Here is an 11,661-nt window from a genome sequence, read left to right as displayed (position 1 = left end):
CTTTAATAAACCCAGGATACCGAATTAAATAAATACAGTAACCAATCAAAACAGATATATTAATCTTCTGGTAAGACGGAACAGTTAGTTTGTAACCATAACCAGGTATTTCATTTTTGCAACAGGGGGATGATTAATTGATCAGTAACAGGTCGCGGAATACTTGTTAGGAAAAGCTTAACGTATAACTTAAAATCGTAACCGGTTCCTTTGGTCTAATATAATTTGTGCATAAACGTCCATATATGCCCAAAAAAAGAGTTCCTTGTCCAAAAAGTTGTAACTGTTGTCATTATTCTGTAAAGCAGGTAGTGAAGCTCCAGCTAATGATGGGCAAACTGAAGAAAATCACTAACAAACTGTTTATATATATTTCTAAAGTAGCAAAATACATTACGTCAAACACAAATATAAACAAAATCGCATAAATAAAACATTTTAATAAGAGTCTGATGTCGAAAAAAGTAACAAGGAAGAAAAAGTTTCTGTTACTCAAGTTTTTATTGAGTCCGTGAATGTTTGTCACCATCCTAAAACATTTTTTATTTGAGAATGCATTTTGATAAACATGTTAAATACACTCTGTTTCGGCAAGTTTGTCTTTCAGGTACTTTCTTTTTATCAGAACAGACATTAGAAGGCAGTTTACACTTCGCCCAACATTTTTTGTTTTTTTTGTTCGAACTTTGTGAAGCCATTGCATTGGCATCTGGTCCACGTCTCTTGAGAGCACTGCTACATTTCTGATAACAAACTGTTTTTAACTTGTTACATTCACTGATATCCTCACCTTGTACAATTGCAATACATTGCGAGAAATCACTTTGGCATTTTGATGGGCAGTTGTCAAGGTGTGCTTCGCAGTGGACAAAAGCAAGGGTGATAATTAGAATGCTGATGAAAGCCGATACCATTGTTAGATTTTCCTTAAGAAGAAAAGAAATAAAGCATGGTTAATTTTTGACCAAGTGTCAAGTAAATAAATGCAGCTTTAATGACAAAATAAAGCCGTATTTTGATTGCCTAGGACAGATGAAGAAATCGATTTCTTCTGCTTTTTAAAAATTTAACAAATTAATTCCTGCATAATTTTTTAATGCTATTTTTTGTTTTGAGATACCGTATTGGCAGTACTTTAGTAGATTTCTAATTTTGATTTCTCATACCAAATGCAGCCAATTTTATTAAAATATTTTACCTGTAAGATTAAGTTGCTGTGTTTCTTGTTATACTTCTTTTGCTTGTGTATATTTTGATTTAAAAATCATCTAGACTTGTTTTTATTTATATCAGATGCGATTGTGTCAATTGTGCACGCGATTTCATTTTATTTGTCAAAATTAAGGCGTGACTTTAAGCTGTTATTGCGACACTTTTAAACCATATCTTAAGAGCTTTTAATATTGTCATCTTTTAAAATTATTATTACAAGACAAGCATATTATGCAAAAAGTTAAGAAACGCAAGCTTCCACTTTACAACTTCTAAGTCCATTGGTCGTGATGTAAGAAAGTTAAATATTCATTCATTGCGTAGTATAACTAACGCCAAGCATCTCATTGCAATGGCTACTTTAATCTACCATGAATAAAACCGCTAAAAAATAATAATAATATTAGGCGTGACCAGGGTAAAAATTCGTGAACTGATCCTGCCGCGGATTTGTTTTCCGCATTAGCCTTTTTCTTAATTAAATTTGCGGCAGAATCATTTCACGAATTCTGATCCTAATACAACCTTATAAAATAAGCACCATTTGTTGCTGGGAAAATTTGTCTCGGACTTTCCGTTGAACTGATTGAATATCTGACTTAAAAGGTCAGGAAATATTCGTGGCATAACTTTAATTAATTGCAGATATGTTGTAAATTATGCGATGGTTTCTGCTTATAATTTATTTTTAGAGATTAATTTAATAGATGATGGACAAATGTCTTTCTTAAACCAGTTTAATAAACATCTAATCAAATAGTCTTATTAAAAACTGCAATCCCTTGACAACAGAGATGAAATGTAAATGATTTTCGTGTTTTCTTTTACTATTTGTGTGCAGCTTAATGTTACAAAACAAAATTCTTGTTGAAAGCTCATTTCTTTTTAATATCGTTTATTTTTATGCATCGTCGTTTAGAAATATCGTCTAAAGGGAACTAAACAATATTGTTCTCACGATCGACTAGAGCCTACATACGTTAAGGAAAAGTTTGTAACAAGTAGAAAAAATAACCTAGGAACCTGGTTAAACAAGACACATAAAGGCAACCACGACACTGACCTGTATTTTCATAAAAATACATATTATTTATATACAATTTGTTTGTTGTTGCTATTGTTGCTACTAGTCTGCGTGTGCGCAACAGTAGGAAATGATTCATAATCCACTTTGCTGTGCCAAACCCATCATCTACTGTAACGTGATAGAAGAAAATATAACCAAGAAAACTGATACAATAACATTCTATTTGTAGCATACATAAACACATTCTGCAATCAGTGATTTATCTTGTCAAAACAAAAATTGTAAGATGACGTTTGTTCCGCTTTTAGTCGTATTATGTTCATCATCATGTTCAAGCATTAGTATCCCAAAATCTTCGAAATATGTTTTTATGAAAAACAGCTCAACTTCGTGGTTGTCTTCACGTGACCTTGTGGTTATGGAGTTCGCTTCGTAATTACAAAGTCCGTGGTTTGGTCCACAGCGTGGAGATGTTTAGCAAGTGTTTTTAGCACAGCTACAGGTCAACCCATGCTATGTGAAGGAAATTGGGTAGGTAATGCAGGTGTGTACTTAATGTATGCATTCCGAAAACAGGACCAACATTGATAACAGTGTTTCTAGCACTGAAGTGGCTCTATCCTGTATAAATATTCGTAATAATAATGATAATAATCATGTTCATCATTACGTTTATCAGATTATCTTTATAGCTACCTTCTGCTTGTTTAAAATAGGTGCACTCACATTACTGCTAGCTACTGTAATGATCAGTCACAAGCAAACAATTCTTTACAAACGGCTTACAAATTCACACTACCACATGACGAAAGATAACTTTAGTGAGTTTTTTGTAACATTTTCAGGCCAACATCCATCCCAAATCACAGAGCACAGAGCTAGCTAGCAATACCTTAACAACCTTTACGACTTTTAACTCTTTAGATTGGGGAGCAAGAGACAAAATGTTCTACCGTTAGGTGTTCGGTCTGTAATACGGGTTTCTCGTATTCTCTGACTCGTTTTCAAGTCACCTTAGAACCGAGGCTTGGAATGGTAGAATATGGTCAAAATGCCTACGGAAAGTGGAAGAAGCAGTGCTGTGAGTAAACAAGAGTTGTTGGAACTGTTATTAAGAGATACTGATTTACCAATTGCAATTATTAACAAGTCAAAAAAACAAGTTGGTAAATTAGATACTTGGGGAAAGTCTTTGTCTCTTCTTCCTGCGATCACAATAAAAGAAATTGAAGAATATCGTTTAAGGAGTGGAAAAACGCCAGAAAGTTCTATAATAAAAACTCTTGATCGTGGGAAAAAGTTTAAAAATAAAAGATATTTAACTTCAGATTCAGTGAGTACAAAATGGGATGAACAATGCTTTTATTTAAAATGCCAGTGTAAGGCAAATATGAAGAAAGAAAAACGAGATGTGTCTTTTAGCACTGTGTAGAGATAAAGATACACCGCAAGATAGCTTGAATTTAATGCAAGCTAAGTTGCAGGAGAGGGACAAAAAAAAATGGATTTGCTTGTTGTGTACCGCCTGTTGGATTGAACCAAGAACAATATATACAAAATTTGGTCAATTTGTTGTTAGTTCACCTCTTTCTTTTCACCTGAATCCAGTTAATTTTACAACGAAAGTTGAAGCAAACATAAATAAAATAAAAAATCCGTTATATAGCGAGCATGATTACACTGAACTACCCTTATTGTTTATAAAAAATGAAAATGAGCTAGCATCAAAAGATTGGGTCAATACTCCTACAGAACAGAACTATTTAAATTCCATTAAAATATCAGGAGAAAAGTGCAGATTGTTAGAAGCATACAGTTTCACAAAGTAAAGATGAGCTGTGGAATACTTAAATCTTTCAAATTTTAAATACAATATTAATATTTTCTTATTGTTAAATTGCTGTATAGTTTAACAGAAGGGAATGCTGTTTTCAAAACGCGCTAATTTTCTCAGCAATCAAAATATTTTAAACGCTAATATGGTTGTTTGTAAATTTCAAACCAAATATTTGTTCACGTTCTTTGGCCACATGTAAAGTATAATAAACATATTATAAGATTTTGAGCAACGTATACCAAGCATACACAGGAGCATCACAAAAGATGCAAGCTTATACTGTTTTGTGAATCCAGCATCTGAAATATAGAAGTATTTTATGGTCAAAACATAACCGACATTAAACAACGTCGCGTCGGCGTTGGCGTAATAAAAACAAGATTAGAATACGGTCGTAGACGTCATGTGCCTGTTAAACACTTTTTTAAAATTTTAATATTTAGTTTATTGCATGGAAATTTAGTTTTGTGCGTATTATCGTAGCCAAAACTCCTTTTTTGCTTTTTTTCAGAATGGTAACCATAGCAGCATACTTGTTCCAAATTCTCTTGCTTATGGCTGTCGTCATGAGGCAGCCTCCATCAACTTAACATAAAAGCAAAGTTCTCTGGTAAAGAACGTATCGCCTGACCAGAAAGTGAGGGAAAAAATGGCGGGCAATTGTTTCTCAGCGTATTATTGAAATTGCCTAGCTACTCGTCCTGATACCCGTCACTATAATATTAAGGCGACGACAATTTCATGGCTATTATTTAAAGCTGTGTAAAACATCATCTCGATAATACCCTGCAGTTATTAGATTATGACAGTGTTACTTTTGTAGTTGCGTAGGAAAAAAAAGCATTTAAAAAGTACCAATCGAACTTCCTAGCATGACAAAGCGATTTTTTTGAGAAAAAGATCTTATTGGTGTCAGCAACAATTATCACATTATAAGAATTTAGATTGAAACAAATTTGTATTGAACAAGGTTTTTAGATGGTTCTTTGGTTCCAATTTTTACCTCTATATGGTTAGAATAATAAGAAAAATTAATGAAATAAGAAAATATTTCGTTATTTTCAAACAGGACCAAAAGGGTCAACTGGCCAATACCCTGCACCCACTGGTTGCAATGTTGCTACTATTGCACACACATAGACCAGAAGACAGGCTGTGGCTTGTGTTTTAAAGCATATATACTATATCGTGTATCCATGCTTAAAGGAACCTGAAGGGAACAATAAGTTGTATTTTGATGAAGATCTAAGGTGGGCGTTATATACACGATCCATTTTGTCAAATCCAATTTGTTAAATTGGAGATTCCAAAGTTGGACATGTTTAAATTTTTTTCTTTTGTTCAAAAAGATTGGATTCGGCAAGTTGAATTAAAAGTCATTCAAAAGCACTAATCACATTTTTTTTTAAATATTTTGATGGATGAAATTTTTAATCCCAAAATGTGTCTTTAATAAACCCAGGATACCGAATTAAATAAATACAGTAACCAATCAAAACAGATATATTAATCTTCCGGTAAGACGGAACAGTTAGTTTGTAACCATAACCAGGTATTTCATTTTTGCAACAGGGGGATGATTAATTGATCAGTAACAGGTCGCGGAATACTTGTTAGGAAAAGCTTAACGTATAACTTAAAATCGTAACCGGTTCCTTTGGTCTAATATAATTTGTGCATAAACGTCCATATATGCCCAAAAAAAGAGTTCCTTGTCCAAAAAGTTGTAACTGTTGTCATTATTCTGTAAAGCAGGTAGTGAAGCTCCAGCTAATGATGGGCAAACTGAAGAAAATCACTAACAAACTGTTTATATATATTTCTAAAGTAGCAAAATACATTACGTCAAACACAAATATAAACAAAATCGCATAAATAAAACATTTTAATAAGAGTCTGATGTCGAAAAAAGTAACAAGGAAGAAAAAGTTTCTGTTACTCAAGTTTTTATTGAGTCCGTGAATGTTTGTCACCATCCTAAAACATTTTTTATTTGAGAATGCATTTTGATAAACATGTTAAATACACTCTGTTTCGGCAAGTTTGTCTTTCAGGTACTTTCTTTTTATCAGAACAGACATTAGAAGGCAGTTTACACTTCGCCCAACATTTTTTGTTTTTTTTGTTCGAACTTTGTGAAGCCATTGCATTGGCATCTGGTCCACGTCTCTTGAGAGCACTGCTACATTTCTGATAACAAACTGTTTTTAACTTGTTACATTCACTGATATCCTCACCTTGTACAATTGCAATACATTGCGAGAAATCACTTTGGCATTTTGATGGGCAGTTGTCAAGGTGTGCTTCGCAGTGGACAAAAGCAAGGGTGATAATTAGAATGCTGATGAAAGCCGATACCATTGTTAGATTTTCCTTAAGAAGAAAAGAAATAAAGCATGGTTAATTTTTGACCAAGTGTCAAGTAAATAAATGCAGCTTTAATGACAAAATAAAGCCGTATTTTGATTGCCTAGGACAGATGAAGAAATCGATTTCTTCTGCTTTTTAAAAATTTAACAAATTAATTCCTGCATAATTTTTTAATGCTATTTTTTGTTTTGAGATACCGTATTGGCAGTACTTTAGTAGATTTCTAATTTTGATTTCTCATACCAAATGCAGCCAATTTTATTAAAATATTTTACCTGTAAGATTAAGTTGCTGTGTTTCTTGTTATACTTCTTTTGCTTGTGTATATTTTGATTTAAAAATCATCTAGACTTGTTTTTATTTATATCAGATGCGATTGTGTCAATTGTGCACGCGATTTCATTTTATTTGTCAAAATTAAGGCGTGACTTTAAGCTGTTATTGCGACACTTTTAAACCATATCTTAAGAGCTTTTAATATTGTCATCTTTTAAAATTATTATTACAAGACAAGCATATTATGCAAAAAGTTAAGAAACGCAAGCTTCCACTTTACAACTTCTAAGTCCATTGGTCGTGATGTAAGAAAGTTAAATATTCATTCATTGCGTAGTATAACTAACGCCAAGCATCTCATTGCAATGGCTACTTTAATCTACCATGAATAAAACCGCTAAAAAATAATAATAATATTAGGCGTGACCAGGGTAAAAATTCGTGAACTGATCCTGCCGCGGATTTGTTTTCCGCATTAGCCTTTTTCTTAATTAAATTTGCGGCAGAATCATTTCACGAATTCTGATCCTAATACAACCTTATAAAATAAGCACCATTTGTTGCTGGGAAAATTTGTCTCGGACTTTCCGTTGAACTGATTGAATATCTGACTTAAAAGGTCAGGAAATATTCGTGGCATAACTTTAATTAATTGCAGATATGTTGTAAATTATGCGATGGTTTCTGCTTATAATTTATTTTTAGAGATTAATTTAATAGATGATGGACAAATGTCTTTCTTAAACCAGTTTAATAAACATCTAATCAAATAGTCTTATTAAAAACTGCAATCCCTTGACAACAGAGATGAAATGTAAATGATTTTCGTGTTTTCTTTTACTATTTGTGTGCAGCTTAATGTTACAAAACAAAATTCTTGTTGAAAGCTCATTTCTTTTTAATATCGTTTATTTTTATGCATCGTCGTTTAGAAATATCGTCTAAAGGGAACTAAACAGACCCAATCAGGTGTGGTGCTTGTTGGAATCTTGGAGAAAGAAAAACAGAACTGTTTTTTTTCCTCCAAGCTGAAATGACCTCTTTTTGTAAACATCTTTCGCAATTTTTTATTGCAATTAGTTTTGTTGTGGAAAAAGCAGATTGACGTGTCACAATGTCGATCAATAAAGATGATTCGTTATCCCTGTGTTTTCTTTCAGATCTATTTTTATTTCTCTTTTTCCAGATTTCAAAAAGTACTTACGCAAGAAATATGGACAATGTTAAGTATTGCTCAATGCAACCGCCGTATCCTCTTGAACCTCAATTTAATACTTGGATTAAATCGAGTAAACAATAAATATTTTTGAATGAAATACAATGAAATTGTTAATGTAACTCGTTTCCGTTTGGTTCATCGTCTAAAAGTCATTGTCTGCACATATGCAACATTCCACTTGTCCAATATTTTGGACAGAAAGAAAATATTTGAAAACAGCACATGGGTAGAAGTGGAAAGATATGTGTGCTCTCCTTGATTTCGTCGAAATTTTTGATCTAACTGCGTTTGTTTTGTCTTCTGCAAGTTAGTGCCGTGAATAACGAAAACCAAGGAACAATTCAACAGCCGCCTTATATTTCATCCTAGATCAGAGGTTTTGATTTCATAAGCCGGTTTATCAAAAAGTAAAATAGAGTGGCTGAGAAAAACTTGAAACTTTCTCCTGAACTCTCTTTTATTATTTTTTGTACTCTTTCGGTTTGTAAGAAAAGCAATATATTTTTATTGATTTGTTTACACATTTGAATTACACTTTTCATTGTGTACGATGCATCTGCATTTATGTTATAACCTGTGAAAGAAAGATAAAATATTTCTGATCCCTTCTAAGGTTTTTCTTCGATGTTTTTTTTTCTAAATCTTTGTAAAAAACGAAAAACAAATAGAAAAGAAAAAAGAGAAAAAAAAAATTTGAGCCTGTATCCACTGTTTAATTCTCTTTTTAAACATATATTTTATGTTACCTTCAACATGAAGTTTACATTATCAATCAACTATCAATCATCAAAGTATATCGTTGTAAAATTTTTCATTTGCCGTAAACTCTAAATCTCATGTATTTTTGGTTAATAAAAAAAAGCGGCACCGAGATTTTAAACGTCAGGGTTGTTCACCAAACTGATGTGTATTGATGAAATGAACAGACATTTTTGTTGCTCATGCACAGTTCGCTTTTGTTTTTACTTTTTTTTGCCGTTTTCACCTAAAAAGGTGGCTAACACACATTGTATAAAGATCTGCATTATAAAATTTTATAAGGAATCAAAATTAACAAAAAAAACGGACAATAAAATAGTTAACAGATTAAAAAAATACTTTACCATGGTTTATCTTGAAAAGATTTCAGATTTAGAAAAAAAAACACATCTTCAATTCTGAATTATTTAGTAAGTAATTATCTCTTTTTTGTTCTGAGAATAGTGCCGCGAAAGTTTCCAACACACATATTCGTTGGTTTTTATTAAAAAAATCAGTTTTATACTGCATTTCGTGTTTCAGTAACACGACTCTTTTCTCGCGTGAGCAAACTAATCACAAAGCATAATATTTATAAATAACCAATACTAGTTCTTCGTTCCTTGACAATTTAACCTTTATTATTAAGGCAACTAACTTGCATTAAGTGTCCTAGACATTATGAAATCTTTTAAATCCTATTAAAATCGGGCCTTTGTATGTTAATTTTCATATCAATATAAAATGATGTTATAACAGTATTTGTGGTCTATTTTATTAATGTACATTTTTATCGGTCTTCTTGACCACCAGCGTACAATAAAAGTTATGCGACGAGCTTTCTGTGCTCAAGCTGTATAAATTAAGTAAAATTCGAAATTTTGAGGTTTTTCATGGTTATTCTTAATTTTTTTTAATTCTTAACCTTTTTTTGTTAGTTATTGTTTTAATAGTGGAAAACTACTATATATGAAAACATAGAGTTTTTTTATTAATAACATTTATTTTCTGCAACACTCTGGCATCAGAGGAAGTGGGTTTTTAAAATTTCTGAAGATTTTGGTTAGCGATTTTATGGCCGTTTGAATAATTGCCATATTGGGAACTTTTTGGGACATTTTTTACAAATCTCTGAGCCCTTTCTTTGAAATTATATAAACAATGGAGTTAGTGTTACATCAACTCCCATTTCATATAGGTTCCGTTGTAGCACAAATATAGCTAGTGTTGTATATAGTGTTGAATTTGTCAATTGTAAATAGCTATACTTGAAAATGGCCGTCGTACGGCCGAAACGTCGTTAAAGAGTTGTGTTCGTTTTTAGTTCCAAAAGTCTGAACATACACACCAATTCAATCAAGTTAGATTAGATATTAATACGTTAATAATACAATTAAAATACGATTAATTAGGAATATATACGATACAAAATTGATCAAATAGAAATGATTTTCAGTTGTGGTATGCCTTTATATTTTTGTTTTGATTTGTTAAAATACTGCCAAAACCCAAAGCAAACAAATAAAAAATATTCATAAATTAAAATAATAAAACAAAAAACACAAAACAAAATAAATAATTGACCAAGTGTCTACTTCAACATGATATGGTACTTACTCAAATAATGTGTCTAATCGATCTGCACTACTTTATGAAATAAAATTACACGCTTTTAATAAGAAACAGTAAAAAATGTCTATTTTAGCCTTTATGTTCTTCTATTGTGTCAATTAAATTCTTAAATTTTCTAAGATTTGTGAATTTATTCCTTTTTTGTTACTGATGCAGTTATTGTGGATGGGAGAGAGTTCCTGAATTGTTCTTATTCTCCTGCAAAATTCTGATTCTTTTTTCATTCGCATTTATGCACGTTCGCATTGTCATCTTCATCTTTTGGGAAAGCCTCATTGTGCTAAGAATTAGAATTATTATAATAAATTCTATAGCTACATAAACCCAGTTCATGCCCAAAACATGTGCAGACGCGAAAGAAGGCTAAAATACACGGTAAGTTTAAACGAACCGTTTAGTTGTAAGAAAAAAACTTATAAGTTTCATTGCAGGTAATATACCTGTCTACACGTTAAGATAAATTGTATAAGTTTTTTAAAAAAACTCTCTTTTTACAATGAATACCAAAGGAAAAACACGTAAATATTCTGTGGCGGGTATTGTTATAGCAGCAGCATGGTAAATGTTTGAAGAAAAAAAGCGGTTATGATTAGAAATTAAAAAAATATACTCAAATCCTTAGTTTAAACAATAGCTCATTAATCATTCTGTTAATTTCAATAGAAAAAACTTAGCAAAAGTTGAACATGTCCAACTTTTAAAAAAACTTATAAAACCGAGAAAAGTTGTACATCTTTGCTGTTTACACGGTAAGTTTTTTTATCTTACATTTAAACGGTCCGTTTAAACTTACCGTGTATTTTAGCCTTTAGATATACCTCTGATCCCAGATACTTTTCACGCCTTATGGATAAAATGATAAGTTACTTTGGAATTCCAAGCTTTATTATTTTAGGCAGAGAATGCACTTTGTTGTTATTGTATGCAGCGAATATATCATATACAAAAGGAATTGATCTAAATGTTTTTATTTTTTTAATTTTTTAAACTCATAAAAGGTCTAGACAATGCAATTAAATTACTGAACACGATAGCTTTCAGTACAGTGGCACCTCCCTGAATCGAATAGACGCCTCCATAAGACGGAAACCTTGGCTTGTCTTAGGCAGATTCTTTAGAAAAAACTCTTGCAGCGTAACCTCTTCCGCGCAGAAATCTCTATAAAGGAGTCGCATTAACCATTCTGAACTCTCGTGAATATTCTGCCTAAAATTAATCCCAAATAGCAAACATATGCAGATTAATTAGATTATGTATTTAATAAACATGTTTTAATTTCACCTAATGTTCTTTTTCAACCTTTCATTAGTCTTCCCAAAACCCTCTCAAAAAATAAATGCAAGTGATCTT

At 31.8% G+C, this 11,661-nt stretch overlaps 2 protein-coding genes across 2 annotated transcripts; both read right to left on the bottom strand.

Annotated features, from left to right (window-relative positions):
- Positions 1 to 354: 354 nt before the first annotated feature.
- LOC130655182 (uncharacterized) lies at positions 355 to 1,298 on the bottom strand. The gene is made up of 2 exons (XM_057457903.1): positions 1,199 to 1,298; positions 355 to 926 (listed from the first exon to the last, which is right to left on the bottom strand). Exon 2 carries the CDS (start codon positions 912 to 914, stop codon positions 543 to 545), a length of 372 nt encoding a protein of 123 aa, XP_057313886.1. The 5' UTR covers positions 915 to 926; positions 1,199 to 1,298; the 3' UTR covers positions 355 to 542.
- A 4,579-nt stretch (positions 1,299 to 5,877) lies between these two features.
- On the bottom strand, positions 5,878 to 6,821 carry LOC130655129 (uncharacterized). Its single transcript, XM_057457829.1, has 2 exons — positions 6,722 to 6,821; positions 5,878 to 6,449 (listed from the first exon to the last, which is right to left on the bottom strand). The coding sequence occupies exon 2, from the start codon at positions 6,435 to 6,437 to the stop codon at positions 6,066 to 6,068; it is 372 nt and encodes a 123-aa protein (XP_057313812.1). The 5' UTR covers positions 6,438 to 6,449; positions 6,722 to 6,821; the 3' UTR covers positions 5,878 to 6,065.
- Positions 6,822 to 11,661: the final 4,840 nt, after the last annotated feature.

The sequence above is a fragment of the Hydractinia symbiolongicarpus genome, chromosome 8, assembly GCF_029227915.1.
Source record: "Hydractinia symbiolongicarpus strain clone_291-10 chromosome 8, HSymV2.1, whole genome shotgun sequence".
Lineage (NCBI taxonomy): Eukaryota > Metazoa > Cnidaria > Hydrozoa > Anthoathecata > Hydractiniidae > Hydractinia > Hydractinia symbiolongicarpus.
Note: the sequence above shows the minus strand (reverse complement) of the source record. Positions and strands in the feature narration are given on the sequence as shown.

Excerpts from the sequence above, each read along its gene's own strand:
- LOC130655129 (XM_057457829.1), bottom strand. The coding sequence starts at position 6,437 with ATGGTATCGGCTTTCATCAGCATTCTAATTATCACCCTTGCTTTTGTC.
- LOC130655182 (XM_057457903.1), bottom strand. The coding sequence starts at position 914 with ATGGTATCGGCTTTCATCAGCATTCTAATTATCACCCTTGCTTTTGTC.